The sequence below is a fragment of the Tachyglossus aculeatus genome, chromosome 13, assembly GCF_015852505.1.
Source record: "Tachyglossus aculeatus isolate mTacAcu1 chromosome 13, mTacAcu1.pri, whole genome shotgun sequence".
In the NCBI taxonomy this organism is placed as follows: Eukaryota; Metazoa; Chordata; class Mammalia; order Monotremata; family Tachyglossidae; genus Tachyglossus; species Tachyglossus aculeatus.
In genome coordinates, this window is record NC_052078.1 from 21,915,509 (window position 1) to 21,937,550 (window position 22,042).

Sequence of the window (22,042 nt, forward strand, 5' to 3'; positions counted from 1 at the left end):
GGCCTCCCTTACTTCTTAGTGTTACTGTATTTTCCATGGTGATCTTCCCGATTTTGCAGTTGCTGTTGTCCTTGTCATTTGAAAGGGCTAGCAGCCCAAAGCCAAAGCTTTATCTCTTTCGTTTCAATGGTTGCAAGTGCGGGAGAGTCCCCTTTTTTCCCTTTTTAAATTCCTGTGCTTCCCCTGGGAAGAGATAGTAGACATAACCCATGTGAAACAGAAGGTCTTTATTAAATGGCCACTTTCACTCTTCCAATAATGCAGCCTTCTTAAGTTGAGGAAAGAGTTCTCCTCAGGACAAGGCAACTGCTGCTGACTCAAAGAAAGCGCCTGCATTTCTTGGCACTTCGATCCCCACAGCTGATATGTGTTTCCTGTTAGTATTCTTCACTGTCAAAATGGCTTTATTTTCTTTATGTATGCATAATGTGATCCAGATGGCTGACCTCAAGATATGCCAAAAATCGGTCCACTTTCTGATATCCTGAAAGGAATTTAAGAGGTACCTTGGTGGGCCGAAAGAGTAAATTTGGTTGGTAGAGGATTGTTCTACCAGAATTTTAAAATGTTGGGGAAATGCATTTTTAATGGGGGGGCAGGGGTTGAGATTTGTGGTAGCCATGTGGTTTAGCCCAGATTAGAGCCACAACTTTTGGTGAGTTGGAGAGAGTGTAGACCAACTATGAAAATAATAGATTGTTGTAATAACTGGAAAATAACCAAGATAGACTAGGATGAAAGCTGGTAAAAAGTCATAGGGAGAGGAAAAAGTTTGGTGAGCAACCACTTTTTTTTTTACATTTTCCGAATTAAAATGTAATTTCAGCTTGGCCTCTGCCTAATATAAAGCATTTGTGCCTGCTGTTCAAGGACTGCTTTCCTTTCAAAATATACGTAGAAGTTAGATTTTCATTTCAAACAATGCCCCCGTGGTCCCTTTCTGAGAACTGATGTGAGAAAAAAAATGCATTTTTTTCTTGGCCAACAACCACATTAAAGCATCCTGATGCTTTTTCAGCCCGCCCAAGATTTTTTTCAATGTTCACCCCCCCCCCCCCGCCCCAGTTGACATTTAGATCTTGAGTGGAAGAAAGGAATCCAAGAAATCAAAGCGTGTAATTCAACTGCATTGTGACAAATGGAATTTTGATCTGAGAGCAGTTTTAAAAAAGACACTTGGGCTGGCTTTCAAGATGTCCAGCACTGATATAATTTTTTTTTTGCCTCCGTCTGTTAGTAAGCTTTGAATCATGGCTAGATGCTAGTGCTTATTTTATTATGAGGGACAGGGCAGGAAGGCAATGGTGTAAATTGCAGTGGAGGTGCCCCCTTCAGATAGTTTTGATACCCTGAACAATCTCATAGTAGGAACCTAATTATTGTTATTATTTTATTTGTTAATCATTGGAGCACTGCTCCAAGTACTGGGGGAATCAATCAGTGGTGTGCTCTCCTGAGTGCTTAGTACAGTACTGTGCACACAGTGCTCAAATACAACTGTAGATTCATTCAATTGTAGTTACTGAGCACTTACTGTGTGCAGAGCACTGTACTAAGCACATGGGAGAGTATAATATAATAATAAACAGACACATTCCCTGCCTACGACGAGCTTACCGTCTAGAGAGGGAGACAGGCATTAATATAAATAATTACAGATCTGAATATAAGTGCAATGGGGCTGTGGGATGAATAAAGAGAGCAAGTCAGGGTGACACAGAGGGGAATGGGAGAAGAGGAAAGGAGGGTTAGTCAGGGAAGGCCTTCTCTTGGATGAGATGTGCCTTCAGTAAGGCTTTAAAGTGGGTGAGAGTAATTGTCAGATTTGAGGAGGGAAGGCGTTTTAGGCCAGAGGGAGGACATGGGCGAGGGGTTCGTAGGGAGACAGACGAGGGTGAGGTACAGTGAGGGAGTTAGCATTAAAGGGGTAAAGTGTGTGGGTTGGGTTGTAGTAAGAGAATAGCAAGATGAGGTAAGTGGGGGCAAGGTGTTGAGTGCGTTAAAGCCAATGATGAGTTTTCGTTTGATGCAGAGGTGGATGGGCAACCACTGGAGTTTCTTGAGGAGTGGGGAAAACATGTCGAATGTTTTTGTAGAAAATTGATCTGGGCAGCAGAATGAAGTATGGTCTGGAGTTGGGGGAGATAGAAGGCTGAGAGGTCAGCAAGGAGGCTGATACAGTAATCCAGGTGGAACAGGATAACTACTTGGATTAAGGTGGCAGCAGTTTTGATGAGAGGAAAGGGTGGATTTTAGTGATGCTGGGAAGGATGAACCCACAGGATTTAGTGATAGATTGAATATGTGGGTTGAATGAGAGAGAGGAGTCAAGGATAACACCGAGGTTACGGACTTGTGAGGCAGGAAGGATGGTGGTGTTCTCTACAGTGATAGGAAGGTCATGGGGGAGGACAGGGTTTGTGAGGGAAGATAAGGAGTTCTGTTTTGGACATGTTAAGTTGGAGGTGATGGGAGGAAAGTAGAGATGTCTTGAAGCCAGGAGGAAATGTGAGGCTGCAGGGAGGGAGAGAGATCAGGGCTGGAGATATAGGTTTGGGAATCATCAGCATAGAGGTGGTAGTTTAAGCCATATGAGTGAATGAGTTCTCCAAGGGAATGGGTGTAGGTGGAAAATAGAAGGGGACCCAGAACTGAATCCTGAGGGACCCCCACAGTCAGGGAGTGGGAGGCAGAGGAGAAGCCCGTGAAAGAGACTGAGAATGAGTGGCCAGACAGATAGGAGGAGAACCAGGAGAGGACAGTGTCAGTGAAGCTGAGGTTGGATAATGTTTCCAGGAGAAGGGGGTGATCAACAGTGTTGAAGGCAGCTGAAAGGTTGAGGAAGATTAGGATGGAGTAGAGGCTGTTGGATTTGGCCAGAAGATCATTTGTGACCTTTGAGAGGGCGGTTTCTATGGAGTGAAGGGAACGGAAACCAGATTGGAGGGGTTTAGGGGAGAATTGGAGGAAAGGAACTTGAGACGGGATGTAGACAACTTGCTCAAGAAGTTTGGAAAGGAATGGTAGGAGGGAGATGGGGTAATAACTGGAGGGAGCCATGGAGTCAAATGAGGGAAGGAAAAGAAAAGCTTAGGAGCTAGTGCTTAAATAATAATGCATGTAAGCTAAAGGTAACCTGGAATACTTAGACTGTAAACTCCTTGTCGGGAGGGAATGTAGCTACTCTGTTGAATTATACTCTCCCAAGCTCATAATACAGGCTGCTCACATTAAGTACTCATAAATGCAACATTGCACACAGTAAGCGCTCAATAAATATGACTGACTTGAATGAATGATCAATTGGCACAGTGGAAAGAGCAAGGGCCTGGGAGTTGTAAAACTGGGAGTTGTAAGTGTTAATCCCAGCTCTGCCTTTGACAGCTGTGTGACCTTGGGCTTGTCACTTAACTAGTTTGTGTCAATTTTCTCATCTGTAAAATGGGAATTCAATACCTGTTCACCTTCATACTTAGACTTAGACCCTCATACAGCTCCAGGACAGGGACTGTGTCTGACCTAATTACTCTGTATCCATCCCAGTACTTAGCTCCATGAGTGCTTAGCAAATACCACTATTATTATTATCATTATTATTACAGAAGAAGCATGACCTAGTGGATAGAGCATGGGTTATGAGTCAAAAGGACCTGGATTCTAATCCTGGCTCCGCTCCTTGTCTGCTGTGTGACCTTGGGCAAGTCACTTCACTTCTCTGTGCCTCATATTCCTCATCTGTTAAAAATGGGGAATGGGCCTCATGTGGGACAGAGACTGTGTCCTAGCTGATAAGCTTATATCTACCCCAGTGCTCAGTACAGTGCCTGGCACATAGTAAGCACTTAACAAATACCATAAAAAATATTATACTCAGTCTTACCTTTCTGGGCCTCAGATGGATATATGGTTGTTCCTTGCAGAGCTCCTGTTTCCTCCAAAATTTCCAAACAGAAGCCAAATCATGAGCATTTTCCCCATTGTCAAAGCCCAAACATATGTCTCCCTGCAGTCTGGTCTCTTTCCAGGTGAGGAGCACCAATTTGCATCTCTCCTCGAGGAAATTCCTTCCAGAGGTCATTCCTCAGCCAGAATCATCAATCAGAAGAGCTTAGTCAAGCAGAAGTGTTGATGATTTGCCTTGCTCCATTTGCCTCCAGTCAGAGAATCGAGAGTAGGCTATATATTTTGTCCAGGATTTGCTAGAACTGAGAGCCATTAGACTCAGGTCCTGAGGGAGATTGGGCAACTTCTCTTTTTGGAGCAGATTTTTTGTGAACCTACCCATAGGGTGGGTTATATCCCATGGGACTTTCTATAATAATTACCTTTGGGAAGCTACAAGATTTCATTATCATCATGTACTGAGGATCCAGATGGTGATGCGCAAGACTAATTTAGACACTGTTGACTTTTTTTAAAAATGGTATTTGTTAAGTACTTACTATATGTCAGGCACTGTACTAAGTGCTGGGGTAGATACAAGATTATCAGGTTGGAAACAGTCCAGGTCCCACATGGGGCTCACAGTCTTAATCCTCATTTGACAGATGAGGTAACAGGCCAGAGAAATGAAATGACTTGCTCAAGGTCACAAAGCAGAAAAGTGTCAGAACTAGGATTAGACCCCAGATCCCTAACCACTAGGCAATGTTGCTGATATTCTAGACAACCTCTGCCTTTGAAGGATTTATATTTAGTTGATCCAATGTATAATATTTTAGGGGCCTAATATGCAATTTAGTATCAACATATATGACTGGTAGATCACTTTAATCTTATGAAGGTAACTACTATACAAAAGAAATATCATTGATTGATGGACTGATTGATGGTGTCTTTTCGGGGGTCCCTATTTATTACTCTGAAGCCACTCCCACAAAGGCCCAGATTTTCTGGGTAATAGGAATAAGTAGAATTAGAAGCCATGGTTTCTCAGTCCAACTTCAAAGGACTTTATGGTGTCATTTGGAAGACACTACTGCTAACTCATAAGTTGTTTCTCCCTAATTTTTGATTTAGGATTTGCTTTTTCTGAGTGGTTTCCAGCCAGGCAATGATGTTCTTTTCTTACAACCAACCAGAAATTGTCTGGGCTACATGGAAATATGTAGTTTTTATTCCCTAGTTGCAACAGAACAGCAGAGGAAGCCTGGCTGAAAAGAAATGGCATTGTTTGCCACTTAAAATTGATTCCTATTTTAGAAAGACAATAAAAGGGGGTGTGAAGTATAAATTTTCTCTGGTGAAGTTTCATCACTTCCAGCTGTTAAATGAAAAGGTTGTCTTTTGGATAGATTTCTGAAAAAAAGCATACCACTTGAATATATTAACTCTCCAAAGAGGAATGCCCCCATTTAATACAAACCATTGAAAACTAATAGAGCCTTCCTCTTAGACCTATAAACCTCCAAGACAAGAAACCCAGCATGATTTTGAGCTGATCTGAGGACCACATATAAGCACTTGCTGTCATCATCAGTGGATAAGAATGTTTTTGGAGGGTGATTCTGGATTGGGGCATACACATGTGTCTCTCATTGACCAACCTGGAATTAATGAAAACCATCTCCACACACAATAAAGGGAACCATGTGGTCCCTAGAGTTTGAAATAGTAAAATAAAGAACATCTTGCCTGAATGAATAGGGTTCAGGGTGGTTAGGCAAGTGATTATTCTGAGGGTGTTGTACTAGGGGAGCAGTATGGCATACTGGAAAGAGCACAGGGACCCTGTGGATCTGGGTTCTAATCCTGGCTTTGCCACTTGCCTGCTGTGTGACCTTGGGGAAGTCACTTCTCTGTGCCTGAGTTTCCTCATCTGTAAGATGGGTGTTCAATACCTGTTCTCCCTCCTACTTAGACTGTGAACTCCATGTGGAACAGCAGCTGTTCGACAGATTATCAGTGGTCCCAGAGCTTTGAAAACACAACTGCTCAATTAATAGTGATGATGGAGGCAGACTGCAATGAGGAAACTCTCATTGACTTTGAAAAGACTCAGGAGATCAGATCCAGAGGTCTAATGCTTAGTCTTGAACCACATGCTTAAAGCTAATTGGAAAATGCCTGTTCTTTATTCCAGTTTCACATATTCCTATCTGCAAGTAATATGCCAGGACCACATTCAATCAGTCTGATATGAACCTATTTGGAGGAACCAAAAATACATCTGAGTCTATACAGTGTGTAGACAGCAGGGAGATGTCTGGTTCTTTCTAATATTAAATACGATTCTGATAAGATAGAGGCTCAAGTTCAAAATCCCGAGTACTACGACTTCCTATGGATTATGAAATTCCCTCGGGAACTGGTGAGGTATTCCAGCTAATTAATGGGATACACAAATCCACATGGAGATTTAGAATCTGTAACCAATGTAACCCAGAATTCCCCAGTTACAAGAAACGATTATCCAGTAGTATTCTAGCAATCCCCTTCAATCTGGGTTACTACCTTAGTCAGAGTTTATCATGGAGAACACGGAAGAAAGGAAACCCCAACATGTCAACAAGGGAGGGAAAAGTTACCTTTCAACTGGCTGGGGAAGTCTGTAGTGAAATGAAAAACTGAGAAGCTTCATGGCCTAGTCAGTAGAGCATGGGCCGTGGAATCAGAAGTAACTGGGTTCTAATCCTAGTTCTGCCACTTGTCTGCTGTGTGACCTTGGGCAAGTCAGGTCACTTCTCTGTCCTCAGTTCCCTTGTCTGTAAAATGGGGATTAGGACTGTGAACCCCATGTGGTACATGGACTGTGTCCAACTTAACTTGTATCTGCCCCAGTGCTTAGAACAGTGTCTGGCACATAGTAAGAGTTTAACAAGTATCATTACAACAACAACAGAAACCTCTGAGCCTGTTACCTCCTCAGCAAAATGGGGATTACGACTGAGCCCCATTTGGGACATGGACTGTCTAATTTGGTTACTTTTTATCTACCCTAGTGCTTAGTACAGTGCCTGGCACATAGTAAGCACTTAACTGCCGTAAAAAATAAGACAAAACAAAACAAAATTGCCCTCTGGTTTCATCCTGACCATGTCACAGCCTGACTGGCATGCCACAGGCCTTGACTCTATGTGACGGCGGGCTGGTTAGAACATGGGCTTAGGAGTCAGAAGGTCACAGATTCTAAACCCGGCTCCACCATTTGTCTGCTTTGTGACGGTGAGCAAGTCACTTCACCTCTATGTGTCAGTTACCTCATCTGTAAAATACGGATTGAGACTATGAGCCTCCCCTTGGGACAGGGAGTGTGTCCAAATTGATTTGCTTGTATCCACCCCAGTGTTTAGTAGTGTCTGGCACATAGCGCGTAACAAATGCCATTATTATATTGTACTCTTCCAAGTGCTTAGTACAGTGCTCTGCACTCAGTAAGCGCTCTGTAAATATAGTTGAAAGAATGAATGAACCTTAGTTTCCGTGGAAGACTGCCTATTGCAAAAAGATTGCAGCTCACGCTTCAGAATCTGCTGGTCGAATTAGTAGCACTGTCTGGTGCTTATGTTTCATGCTTTAAGGCATGTGTGAAGAATAGGACAGGAATGATGGGGTGGCCTCTGCAATTTTAGACAAAGTACTTCTTCATCTGAGAATTATCTAATTTATTTTCCTGCTGCTTGTTACAGTCACTAAACTCTGACTCGACGGAAACAGGTAGAAGGAAGTGGGTCAACAGAAATCCCAACACTGGGATAAATCAGAAGCAGAAGCCCCAGATAAAGCTTTCATGGAGTGTGTCCAACCTGATTATCTTGCATCTACCCCAGTACTTAATACAGTGCTTGGTGCATAATGAGCGCTTGACAAATACCACAGTTATTATTTACAGATACCATTATCATTCACATATAAACAACACTACACTCAGTCCTGCCTGTCACATATGGAATGGGCCACACCTTTTCTGTTTTGGTGGGGTTTTTTTGGTCATTTTAGGGTGGCCAGTTATAAAGCAATGTCTTAGATGAAAAAAGGAATTTACAGAGCTCATAGGGTCCATAAAGTCAGACTAATAGGGTCAAATCCGATTGTTACTGCAATCTTGTCAGTCTAGTTCTGGCTTGCCAAGCCTCCAGACAGAAGTTTAGAGATTATAACTAGAGAGAAATAAAGGCCATTTTTATCATGACTTGGTTATTGTAAGGGCTTGAGAGCAGAGATCATGTCTACTTTATCTTGTTCTTCCAAATGCTTAGTAAAGTGTTCTGCACACAGTAAGTGCTCAATAAATACAACTGACTGAGTTCAAACCTGGATGAGTCTCCACTGAATTGAATAGAGGCCAGAGTGACCCTTCGACAGAAGAATTTGAGAAGCAGTACTAAAAAGAGAACACTGTGAGATCAAGTTCCTCAGATGCACTAGCAAGAAGAAATTTAGTAACGAACCCCTTTAGCAATATCCCAGAAGAGTTCATAGGCCTTACAAAGGTGGAAACCCCTGAAGGACTTAATTTATCTAATTTTGATTGAATACAGGATATTTAACTTCTGGTTGGTCATTAAGATCTTACCTGTTTCAAATTATCTCTTCTCACATCTTCTAGAGCAGTTCAAAGCTTTTGAAGTCAGATGCTCCCAGAGCTTCCAAATGTGCTTGGTTTTCATCTGTGGAAGAGTTTATGACAATCTAAGTCTTCCAATATAGGATATTGGTTTTATGAATTTAAGCATAATACAATAAAATCATTTTCATGTATTGTTAGGGAACATGGATACCTGGGGGAGGATAATGCAGTTTATTTATGACAAGTTTTCTGAATGACTTGTAGCAAACTGGAAGCCTCGGAGTGAAAATGTCATATTGTCAGTCTAATAGTAGATAATAATAATACTAATTATATTTGTTAAGCAATGCGTTGCAAGAAACAAGGTAATCAGGTCCCACAGCATTAGCCTAGTGGAAAGAGCATGGGCCTGGGAATCAGAGGACCTGGGTTCTAATCCCAGCTCTGCCTTTTACATTCTGTGTGACCTTTGGTGAGTCATCACTCCACGTCTTGGTGCCTCAGCTCCCTCAACTGCAAAATGGGGATTTATTACCTGTTTTTCCCCCACTAGACTGTGAACCCCATTTGGGAATTGATGATCTTGTATTTACCCTAGTGCCTAGTACACTGCTTGGCACATAGCAAGAACTTAAGTACCACTATTATCATTATTATTGTTATCATACCTTTTGGCATCTACTACTACAACAGAGTTCGTAGATGTGACCCTGGCCCACAAGGAGTTTACAGTTCACAGGGGGAGACAGACATTAAAATAAATTACAGATAGGGGAAATGGTAGAGTATGAAGATATTTATGTAAGTGCATAAGGCTGGGGTGAATATCAAAGTCAACTACAACAATCAAATCAGCTATATTTTGTGAGTCCCACAGAGGGACAAAGATCATGTCCAGTTCTCACCTGTGCATTCTTTCCCAGCACTTAGTACAGTGCTCTGCACTCAGTGTGCACCAAATAAATGCTATTGCTCCTCTCCTAATTGTTCTGGGCTCTACTAGCCCTTGGCTTCAACTGCTCCATATTTCATAGGTCTCCCTTACATCAAAGCTGATTGGTCTTCAGACCTAAGGATAGCTCTCCTTATAAACATGAGCTTAGACAAAGGATGGTGGCTACAAAATAGAAGATAAGGCAGGAGGAGTCTTGTCTGGAAGAAGAGTTTATGGTTCTGTGTGTACCAAGTTTAAGGATTAGGGGAATCTCCAGCCTAGGAAAGTCAAGGGCAACTCAAGGAATCCTTCAAAAATAACCAGGGACCACTGAAAATATTTGTGCATTTAAAATACATTTAACTCCATACCTACAAAGTCAAATAGCCAGCACTCTGTTCTACAGCCAGGTCAGTTCCCAGCGTTACATTTGCCCAAATCCTTTCCAAAACATATTATTGTGCAGCTCCACGTCCTTTATTGAATGGTATTTTTTTATTAATAACTAATAATAAGACTAATAGTGGCATTTAAGTGCTTACTATGTTGCAGACACCGTACTAAGCACTGTGGAAGATACAAGATAGGTTGGATTCAGTCCCTGTCCCACATGGGGCTCAAAGTCTCAATCCCCATTTTACAGATGAAGTAACTAAGGAAAAGAAAAGTTAAATGACTTTCCCAAGATCACAAAACAGACAAATGGCGGACTCAGGATTAGAACACAAGTCCTCTACCAGGCCAATGCTCTTTCCACTCAGACCCTGCTTCTCTAAGTCCCTCCTCTTACTATCATCATCAGTCGTATTTATTGAGCGCTTACTGTGTGCAGAGCACTGTACTAAGTGCTTGGGAAGTACAAGTTGGCAACATATAGAGACGGTCCCTACCCAACAGTAGGCTCACAGTCTAAAAGGAGTCACAAGGTTTGCTGCCATTTGTCTGCTGCATGGGGTTGGGGCACGGGCCTGGGAGTCATCATCATCATCATCATCAATCGTATTTATTGAGCGCTTACTGTGTGCAGAGCACTGTACTAAGCGCTTGGGAAGTACAAGTTGGCAACATATAGAGACAGTCGCTACCCAACAGTAGGCTCACAGTCTAAAAGGAGTCACAAGGTTTGCTGCCATTTGTCTGCTGCATGGGGTTGGGGCACGGGCCTGGGAGTCACAAGGTTGGCTGCCATTTGTCTGCTGCATGGGGTTAGGGCACGGGCCTGGGAGTCATCATCATCATCAATCGTATTTATTGAGCGCTTACTGTGTGCAGAGCACTGTACTAAGCGCTTGGGAAGTACAAGTTGGCAACATATGGAGACAGTCCCTACCAACAGTAGGCTCGCAGTCTAAAAGGAGTCACAAGGTTTGCTACCATTTGTCTGTTGCATGGGGTTGGGGCATGGGCCTGGGAGTCACAAGGTTTGCTGCCATTTGTCTGCTGCATGGAGTTAGGGCACGGGCCTGGGAATCATCATCATCATCATCAATCGTATTTATTGAGCGCTTACTGTGTGCAGAGCACTGTACTAAGCGCTTGGGAAGTACTAGTTGGCAGCATATAGAGACAGTCCCTACCCAACAGTAGGCTCACAGTCTAAAGGGAGTCACAAGGTTTGCTGCCATTTGTCTGCTGCATGGGGTTGGGGCACGGGCCTGGGAGTCACAAGGTTTGCTGCCATTTGTCTGCTGCAGGGGTTGGGGCACGGGCTTGGGAGTCATCATCATCATCATCATCAATCGTATTTATTGAGCGCTTACTGTGTGCAGAGCACTGTACTAAGCGCTTGGGAAGTACTAGTTGGCAGCATATAGAGACAGTCCCTACCCAACAGTAGGCTCACAGTCTAAAAGGAGTCACAAGGTTTGCTGCCATTTGTCTGCTGCATGGGATTGGGGCACGGGCCTGGGAGTCACAAGGTTTGCTGCCATTTGTCTGCTGCAGGGGTTGGGGCACGGGCCTGGGAGTCATCATCATCATCATTATCAATCGTATTTATTGAGCGCTTACTGTGTGCAGAGCACTGTACTAAGCGCTTGGGAAGTACAAGTTGGCAACATACAGAGACAGTCGCTACCCAACAGTAGGCTCACAGTCTAAAAGGAGTCACAAGGTTTGCTGCCATTTGTCTGCTGCATGGGGTTGGGGCACGGGCCTGGGAGTCACAAGGTTTGCTGCCATTTGTCTGCTGCATGGGGTTAGGGCATGGGCCTGGGAGTCATCATCATCATCAATCGTATTTATTGAGCGCTTACTGTGTGCAGAGCACTGTACTAAGCGCTTGGGAAGTACAAGTTGGCAACATATAGAGACAGTCCCTACCAACAGTAGGCTCGCAGTCTAAAAGGAGTCACAAGGTTTGCTGCCATTTGTCTGTTGGATGGGGTTGGGGCATGGGCCTGGGAGTCACAAGGTTTGCTGCCATTTGTCTGCTGCATGGGGTTAGGGCACGGGCCTGGGAGTCATCATCATCATCATCATCAATCGTATTTATTGAGCGCTTACTGTGTGCAGAGCACTGTACTAAGCGCTTGGGAAGTACAAGTTGGCAACATATACAGACAGTCCCTACCTAACAGTGGGCTCACAGTCTAAAAGGGGGAAACAGAGAACAAAACCAAACTAACAAAATAAAATAAATAGAATAGATATGTACAAGTAAAATAAATAAATAGAGTAATAAATCTGTACAAACATATATACATATATACAGGTGCTGTGGGGAAGGGAGGGAGGTAAGATGGGGGGATGGAGAGGGGGATGAGGGGGAGAGGAAGGAAGGGGCTCAGTCTGGGAAGGCCTCCTGGAGGAGGTGAGCTCTCAGTAGGGCCTTGAAGGTCATGGGTTCAAATACCAGCTCTGCCAATTGTCAGCTGTGTGACTTTGGGCAAGTCACTTCACTTCTCTGGGCCTCAGTTACCTCATCTATAAAATGGGGAGGAAGACTGTGAGCCCCCTGTGGGACACAAAGCACGCGAGCGCTCAGTACATATCATCATCATCATCAATCGTATTTATTGAGCGCTTACTATGTGCAGAGCACTGTACTAAGCGCTTGGGAAGTACAAATTGGCAACACACAGAGACAGTCCCTACCCAACAGTGGGCTCACAGTCTAAAAGGGGGAGACAGAGAACAAAACCAAACATACTAACAAAATAAAATAAATAGAATAGATATGTACAAATAAATTAAATAAATAAATAGAGTAAAAAAAATATGTACAAACATATATACATATATACAGGTGCTGTGGGGAAGGGAGGGAGGTAAGATGGGGGGATGGAGAGGGGGACGAGGGGGAGAGGAAGGAAGGGGCTCAGTCTGGGAAGGCCTCCTGGAGGAGGTGAAATACCATACCAGGTGAAATACATACCAGGGATCAATCAATAACCATCGATAGAGCAGCAGTATGGCATGGGGTTAGGGCACGGGCCTGGGAGTCACAAGGTTTGCTGCCATTTGTCTGCTGCTGCATGGGGTTGGGGCACGGGCCTGGGAGTCATCATCATCATCATCAATCGTTACTATCCAGTGTCTCTCTGAATTTCTTCATCTTGGTATGCAGCCAACTTGTCCCCTGTACTCCTGGTTATTTTATGGGCATCTCTGATTTGCAAAAATCATGACAATAGTCTACTCTGAATTTACTGTTCAACAGCAACTGGGCAAGCAGTTCAGAAACAGGGCAGACTCTTACAGAGGGAGCCACTGAAGGGTCAGCATTTCATCACTAGGATTTCCAAAGTGATTGAACCAGTTCTCCGAAAAACTGACAATCTTTTTTAAGCGTTCCGGATTGAAGGATGAAATATTCACTTTTACAGGCAGGCACTGTGAAAATGCATCAAAGGGGAATCTCTGGAAAGATAGTTTATTGCTGAAAATGCCCAGCAGTTTTTATTCAATGTATTTTATCAGGGAAAGCATTTTAGTGGTGCTCTTTGCTTTTCATGCTACCACATGCATTTAAGTAAATGCAGTTGAAAATATTGAAAAGTAGTTATTTCAAAGATCTACTGTTGAATTCTTAAGTAACTTTATACTTCAGTATGACCAAAGTACTCTAGGAGGCCTTGATCACTTAGAAATTGCTTGTAACAGAGTTGGAAACACAGATAGCTTGAAACCTAAATTGCCTGCTGGACTATGAAAAAGCCCACTTATTATCATTATTAAATGGCAACTACATTAATGAATTATAATTGCTTTATGACTAAACTGCTTTAAAGTATTCATGCTGTCATACATTGCTGGAATCATCCTACTGCTTGGTAATGTTTCATTAAGCATACCCTCCTTAAATTTCATTTTATTGCTTCTTGTTATATCACCTGTACTGACAGTCAATATAACCTTGATTTTATTTACCCATTTCAGTTATAAAAAATGGCTTGGTTTTACATACTTCCAGGGGTCATTTAAATCCCACAAAAAATGTTAATGGACCCAAAACGCTTCCCTCTAGACTGTAAGGTCATTGTGGGCAGGGAATGTGTCAAAAACCCCTCTTCTGCTGTACTGTCCCACGTGCTTAATTCAGTGCTCAATACCTACAACTGATGGATTGTCTCGGGCAGGGTTAAGCAATGGGAGGATCGTCAGATATACTAATTAGAAGGGGTCAGGGCTGCTTAGCAAGGGGGCATTGCATCATCCCTGACATTGGGGTTAGTGCCCTTGGGCTAGTCATTTAAACTTCTCTATGCCTCAGTTTCCACATTTATAAAATGTATGTGCCAGGCACTGTACTAAGCTCTCGGATAGATGCAAATTAATCAGGTTGAACACAGTCCATGTCCCACATGGGGCTCACAGACAATCCGCATTTTAGAAAGGAGGTAACTGGTACAGAGAAGTTAAACAACTTGCCCATGGTCACATAGTGGGGGGTGGGTAAGAAAGGGGTGAATAAAGGGTGGAAATAAGGCACAGATGGCTTCTTAGGAATTGTTTACCCCTCCCCCCCCAACTTTCTTCATAAGTGGGGCTGCCAATTTGCAATTGTCCATTTGCAATTTTGTAGAGAATTATTAAGGCTGTGAAGTTAGTACCTATCCCCGGATTGGTCTGAAGACACAATCCTCCTAAATTGGTAAATCTAACTGGTAAGATTTCAATCCAGTTCACTCCCTTGCGTTGCCTAAAAAATAGTAATTGTGATATTTGTTAAGCACTTACTATGTGCCGAACACTATACTAAGCACTGGGAAAGGTATAAGATAATCAAGTTCCACACGGGGCTCTCAGTCTAAGGAGGGAGAACAGGTTGAGTCCTCATTTTGCAGGTAAAGAAACCGAGTCCAAGAAAAGTGAAGTGAAGTGTTTCCAAGTTCGCATAGCAGCATGTAAGTGGAGGAGTCAGGATTAGAACCAAGGTCCTCTTACTCCCAGGCCTGTGCTCTATCCACTAGGCCAGAGTGCTTCTACCTATCCCCTGCATGTTTATTTGCTAACCAAGAGAGCAGTAACACATCTGTCCTGCACAGTGTTAGAACGCAACATGGCAAATGGCATTTCCTTTCAGGCACATCCTTTTGGTGGACCGCAAGGAGTCGTGAGACCTTTTGGACTGGAGAAAGCAACCTTAGAACCTCCCATAACATGTTGTTTCTGTTTCTGTCATTAACATGCAGCCCCTGTCCTTCCTGGGGCATATCAACAAAGCCAGTGCCAAGGATACGGATACATGCACCAGAGCAGCATGTCATCTGTGAGGTCGATACATTCCCAGCAACTTTCCCCGAGTCTGGTGAGTAAAAGACTTTCCCCTTGGGTGAGTCAAGGTTTGATACAAGTACAGTGCTCTGCATACAGTAAGCACTCAATAAATATGATTGAATGAATGAATGAATACAACACCTTACCCATGTGAGCTTCTGAAAAAGGAGCCAGAGTTAACATTGCTCTCAAAATGTATTTATTCATTAGGATTCCTACTGGTTGAAGATTGAAAACCTTTAGAGAGGGCACTCTCTGCAGAATGGGTATTTTCATCATCTTTGAGGTGGATTGGACCCAGTCCCAGAGAGACTTTTGAAAGAAAAGTGTTTGCCTTTATGTGGCCCCTGATTATTGGCTGAAAAAAGATCTTTTTTTTTTTTTGGCTGAATCCCAATCATCAGCATCCAGCTGGTTTTCCTTAAAGCATGATGTTAGAGAAAACAAGCACTGTAGCAAGTCTGTCTGCGTGCTCACAGAAATAATAATAATAATAATAATAATAATAATAATAATAATGGTATTTGTTAAGTGCTTCCTATGTGCCAAGCACTATTCTAAGCACTGGGGGAGATAAGGTAATCAGGTTGTCCTACATGGGGCTCAGTCTTCATCCTCATTTTGCAGATGAGGTAACTGAGGCACAGAGACGTTAAGTGACTTTCTCAAAGTCACACAGCTGATAAGTGGTGGAGCCAGGATTAGAACCCATGACCTTTGACTACCAAGCCCATGCTCTTTCCACTAAGCCACACTGGAATTCACAAGAATTCCTTCAATCAATCAATGGTATTTGAGTGCTTACTCTGTGCATAGCACTGTACTAAGCCCTTGGAAGAGTACAATACAACAGAATTAGCAGACCTGCCCCCTGTCCATATTGAGCTTATGGTCTAGAGAAAGCTCAATAGCATTGCACACAGGCTTGTACTGTTGGAAGAACATTCCCTAATTCTCTAATTTCATAATTGATGGAAGCATTTGTAATCAGAGAACTGAGTATACTACATGTAAAAGTCAGCCCTTAAGAGCTGTAATATGAGGTGGCACTCCATTAAAGAGAAATAAATCGATCCATCAGTGGTATTTGTTGAGCACTAAAGGGCGGGTGTGAGGGGAAAAGATGAGAAACTGAAGAGAAATAATCCATCCATGGTATTTGAGCACTAAAGGGTGGTTGACAGACTGATTATTTTTCTTCAGTTTCTCATTTTTTGCCCTCACAATGGCATTTGAGCACTAAAGGTTGGTTGTGAGGGCAAAAAGGTGAGATGAGGCAAAAAAGCTTCGGGAAGGGCAGTGCTCAACAAAAACCGAGGTAGTGATGGCACAGATCTCCATTCCTTTGACAGAGGACCTACCGGGCGATGTACGACTATAGCGCTCAAGACGAGGACGAGGTCTCCTTTCGAGATGGAGACTACATTGTCAACGTGCAACCGATAGACGACGGCTGGATGTACGGCACGGTGCAGAGAACCGGAAAGACGGGGATGCTTCCGGCCAATTACATTGAATTTGTTAACTAGTTTTTCTCCTTTGACCTTTGAGCTTCACTCTCACATATTCGAAACCTAACCTTTGTAAAGGATGAGAAATGCTTTAAAGACCACATGCTCATTATCTTATACTTGGCTGAATTATTGGTCCTCACACTGAGAATTAGAAACTGGAAGGAAGAGCCAGGTCCTAGCTAAAAACGGTTAATTCCTTAAGAGCAAATTAACTCTGTCTAGAGATAGGGCACTGCTGAATATGTTAAAGGTTTCCTTCGATTGGCTATGATACTACCAGAAAACTACTTTTCCCAGATTTAATGGGGGCCCCGAATGCCTTAAACCCATCCGTAAAAGGAAGGAATCTTCTTATGCTGTCATTTTGGAATCATGCGAAGCTCAGTCCCCTTAATTTAATAACCCTTCCAGTGACTTCAGAGATATCTGCTCTGAAGCCATTATGCGGCCCCTAATTCAGAGGACATCTGCCTAAATTCAATCAGTTTCATAGCCATGGCAGAGGGAAGACAGGCTTGAGTCCTATTTCCCAGCAGCCTTAGCGAGATGGGTCCTATTCAGACACCAAATAACTCTCATCGTTTGTGCCCTGTCCTGAATCTTTTCCCAGTTCATTCTTTACTCCAATATTCAGTCCTGGGGCCTGCCTCTGAGACTCCAGTCCCATTTCTCCCTGGCCTTGAAGCATGTCAGGACCAAAAAGCTTTGCCTAGCCACTTCTCAAAGGGTAGAATTTGAATGCCATCTGACCCCCAGATTCCCCCAACCCCTTTAACCACAATGGGGGTTTCAGCCTTTCACTCCACTAGGAGCTCCGCACTTTCTCCCTCCCTCATGGACAGCCTAACTTATCAAGAATATCCCTTACCCCCCAGGCTTTTCTTCAGAAAACTGTGTTCTAAACAGTTAGCTTGACAATCTTCTGGCTGCATTGTGCTGAGGGACCTGTATAACCCAAGGAAAGAGGTTTCCTTTGAGCCAAGAAACAGTTCAGGTATTCACCAAGAAGCATTCACTCTAGTGCCCCTGTTGGCACCAAACCGGACAGGAGTTGGTGGAGAGTGGAATGGGAATCGCGGTGAAAGTGGAAGGAAATTTAGCAAATTTGAAATCTACACCCCCAAGTGAAATAGACTGGAGATTCTTGAGCCCCAGCGTGAATTTGGGTTCTGGCTCGGAAATTGAGCAGAAAGAAGACATTCTTACTGTCTTCTCTCCTAATCAAGGCTCAAAGATGAATAACGGCAGAGGACAGCCCTAGGTGATTTTTCTTCTGTAGTTCAGGTAGCTCAGACACTCAGGATCGCTGACCGACAGAGAACTGATGGTGCCAAAATGAGTTTTCACTGGCAGGGCGAGTCAGAGGGAAGTCAGCTGGGAGTTCAACCAGTGGGGCACTGATCTGGTCCCAGGATCACTATATCAGAGCCTGAAAATGCAAGCATCCACATTCTTTAATGGACCGTGCTTTTCTGATTTTTTTTTTTCCTGCCTTCACTTAGCCTTCACTAAAATGGTAAATTCTCCTGATTTTATCCTGGACAACCTGACTTTTAACTGACCTGTCTCCTGGCTGGTCCACTGGAAACAGTGTGGCCTAATGGAAAGATCACAGAACCAGAGTCAGGAGACCTGGGTTTGAATCCAGGCCCCACTCCTTGCCTGCTGTGTGACCTTGGGAAAATCACTTAACTTCTCTGTGCCTGTTTCCTTTCTTGTGAAATGGGGATTATATAATCTCCCTCCCCTTTAGACTATGAGTCCAATGGGACAGGGACTGTAGCTGATCTGATTGTTTTGGATCCATCCCAGTACTTAGCGCATAGTAAGTGCTTAACAAACACTACTGTTATTACAGATATGGCACTTGGATGCCCTTTGGGGCTGATAGTTTTATTTTAATCGCCTAATCTCCAATCACTGAGAACTGAGGCTTGGAACCAGTAGAGAACTTGGAGAAGAGAACAAACTCTGTATAAAGAGAGTGACCTACATCCCTCGGGCAATATGCGCTATGGTTCTGTGAATTTCTGCAAAAGGATCATTACATTGCATTAATTAACCTACACAAATCACGTAACGGAAGGGCCGTCGTTTACTTCCACGTCAGCAAGGTGACATGTGATATCTTCAACTCCAGTGACTCCCTTAACCTCACTCTGACTTTCCTGGCAGTAGTAGTTTTTTGTTTCTTTTTTTTTTTTTATAAACACAGTTTATAGTCATTGGGAGATATCCAATGTTGAGAATGCATTTGGGGAATTTAAGAAAAAGAGTAAGCCTTTAAAAAAAACTCTATTTAAAAGCTTTTTAGGCCAAAGGTAAATGTCATATTTTTGCACCTTTGAAAGCCTGTCTTGTTTTAAGTTTGTGGACATTTTTAAGCTTTATCCCACCTCCGACCTGAAAATGCAATACACTTGTAAAATTTACGTTTACATCTAATTAACAGTCAAAAAGTCCGTTCAATTCCATTATATTGTTAAATAAGGCTGTATGTTTTAAGCCACAAAACAGACCATATTCTGTGATTGAAAATTAAGAGCCGTTGGGTTTGTAAAAATTCAGGGTAAAGGGGGCAATTAGAGTTTCTTGAAAAGGACACATTTCTAAGGTGTTCAAGGGCACCCGATCTTAAAAGGTTGTTGTAATCAGGAGAAGTGACTGGAAGCAGCAGTTTAGTTTTTCTTATTACCATCATCAGTGATCTCCAAATCACACTTAAGTCCAATAATATTTTGTCAAACTACTAGAGTTTGACTGCCTAGACTCCAGAAATCAAGATGCTTTTGCTTCATGCAGTACCACCATCAAAAATCAAAATTTAGCAGACAATTTTTCAAACTCACTTGGCTTCAAGATCACAACTCAGTAGCAGTTTTCCTCCAGTCTCTGTCTGTGCTACAAGCTGCAGAAAGGGGATGCAGGTATGTTCAATACCAAAGTGCTATTTTTACAGTGCCACTATTTTTTTAAAAAAACCATAACGTTGCTAAACATTTTTCCCAGCTAGAGACAGGCATCTCAAACTGAACACTGACAGCAAAATGGAAAATCAAGAAATCTGTATTTTATCCAGTGAAAGAGGACTGAGTGATCCTTTCAGCTCAGGAGGGAATATATCTGCCTTGATCAATGTGATATTCCCTAAAGCCTTGTGAAAGAACACAGAGCAGTTGGCTAAACGACAAAGCCGTCCAGAGAACCAAACTGAATGGGAATTCTATTTCTCTCGAGAATTGTAGAACAACATATTTCTTATGTTGTGAGACGCAAGTTTTTGTAGTTCATGTTTTTACTAAATCTTGTTACCTGGGAAAGCTTTTCTATTGTTAACCTGTGGCAAAATGAATTCTTCTTGTCTTATAATTGTTCCTTCTGTCATCGGTGTTGTAACCGTGCTCCACAATCAGACCCTCATTTGGTCTGTTTATTCAAATGCCAGTGAGGACGCTTACCTTCTCACCTATTCGCCCATTGCAAACTCAGTAGAAGAGCAAAATCCCATAGCACAATTTTCCTGGATACCTGGTGTGAATTCACCTCTCCCTAGCTCCACTTTGCACTAGGTAACTAAACAACTAGCTGAAAATGATGATGTGTGATTGTCTATGGAAGGAACAGCAAAATCAGTCTCATTTTTCCCATTGCCTATTTTTTTTTTGAGTTTCACAGCATTTCAGGGAGGGAGAAGATTCTTCTTGCAAGGAGGCAGTGAAACAACCTGTCCCTCTATTACTAACCACCCATAAACTGCTTAAAAGCACTTACTACTGTGCCCTGCACAAGGTAAGTGCCCAACAGATACAATTGATTAAAATGAAAGTTGCTTAAGTAGTAGTGGTAGCAGTAATATTTGTTCAGCTCCCATTTGGAGTGAGGCACTGTGCTAGGGTGCTTAGGAAATGACAAAGGAAGTGACATGTTTAAAATGTGGCATGCCTTTTGTCACCACCACCATAGAGGTGACCAAAAGAAACAAGATTTTGATGGGGAAGGAAACCAGAATGGGAGCTGGATGTCTTCTTTGCCACCCTGGCCTCTGAAAGGGAAACAACTTCATTATCGATTTTACAATGAATCCGTTCTGTAACGCACAGTTCATATCTGAACCTTGGGGAGCCCATTCTAGCTAGTTGGAAAAAAAGATAGCCATTCCATCACATTCTGGAAGCAACAGATAGTTAGAGGCTGGAAACAAGGTGGAATTTAGCTCTTTGTACAGACTTCTGAGGGGACCTAAAAAAAGTCTAGAGTTCCTGTTAAGGTGAGCTAAAACATTAACTTTAGGATTTCCATTTTGAACATCTATCGTACAGTAGGGCGAACGGAAGGATTGTGAGGCAGAAGGGGGCGGCAGTATCCGCTCCCCAAGATTGAATTTGTTTCCTGAATTTATTAGGTTTCTGCCATTTGCCTCTGAGTAGCTCAAAGCTCTATCAATTAGAAAGGTGGGCTTGTCTGTGTGCTCAAACAATAGCTGTTCGGGGAAAAGTTCACTATGAAATATGGAAAACACTTTAGTTAAGTATTAGAGTAGGAAGCTGTATAATAAATTAGATTAAATATGCTACAGTCATAAGTGCAGTTGCATTTTGAAATGCTATATCCCCACACTAGGCCACTGAGCTGTTAACCTCGACGATCTCAAAGGCTAAGCTGTCATATCTGCTTGAGCAATCGTTCCAAAACACACGGATGCCTCCGGGAACCCACCCTAAATCTGGAAAAATTCCCGGGACAGATTTTGCCCCAATTTCTCCTGCATAGCTACAGTTATATTCACAGGGCGACTCATACGCGTTTTGTGTCTGATTGATACAGAGTTTGCATTCTGTGCTTATGTTGTAATCCTCGCTGTTGGGAAAGGGATTGTTTAAGAAGAGAACGATACCCTGCATTAAAAGTGTGTGCTTGAGTTTTTCTTCTCACAAGTTGCTAAATCCTCAGGAAGCAGCCCGTTATCCTCTGTTGAGGTGTGCCGTGCGATACAAAAAAGCAAAATTAAACCGCTGGGCCGTGTACCTTCGATTTGCTACCACGTGCGTGAAATCCTTGTTCATTCTAATTTGTTGGCAAAACTGCTTTCAACAGGGGGGCTTCAGTTAGGAAGGAAGCACTTTGTCTGTCAAATGGCCGGGCTAGTCACTGGATGATGATGTATCAACCGTAATTTGGCTTTTGTTATGCAAATCGTTCACACCAGCTATTAAAATCTATTTTAGTAGAAACGCCTTCATTCATGATTTTTCCTCTATTTTGAGAGTCTTTACTGCCTTGGTGGGTGATGACAGCTTCGTGTGCTGCTCAGAATACTAAGCTATGCAAACTCTCTCACATCTGAGTTGATCTCCTAATACCACA

The 22,042-nt window shown here is 42.8% G+C and overlaps 1 protein-coding gene across 5 annotated transcripts in view; it reads left to right on the forward strand.

Moving 5' to 3' along the window:
• NEBL (nebulette) overlaps positions 1–16,787 on the forward strand; it is a 201,971-nt gene extending 185,184 nt beyond the window's left edge. For all 5 annotated transcript variants that reach the window (XM_038755583.1, XM_038755584.1, XM_038755580.1 and 2 more), the window contains 2 exons: positions 15,080–15,195; positions 16,517–16,787. In XM_038755583.1, coding sequence (XP_038611511.1) covers positions 15,080–15,195; positions 16,517–16,693 — 293 coding nt within the window. In that variant the 3' untranslated portion in view covers positions 16,694–16,787. The remainder of the gene's footprint in view (positions 1–15,079; positions 15,196–16,516) is intronic.
• Positions 16,788–22,042: the final 5,255 nt, after the last annotated feature.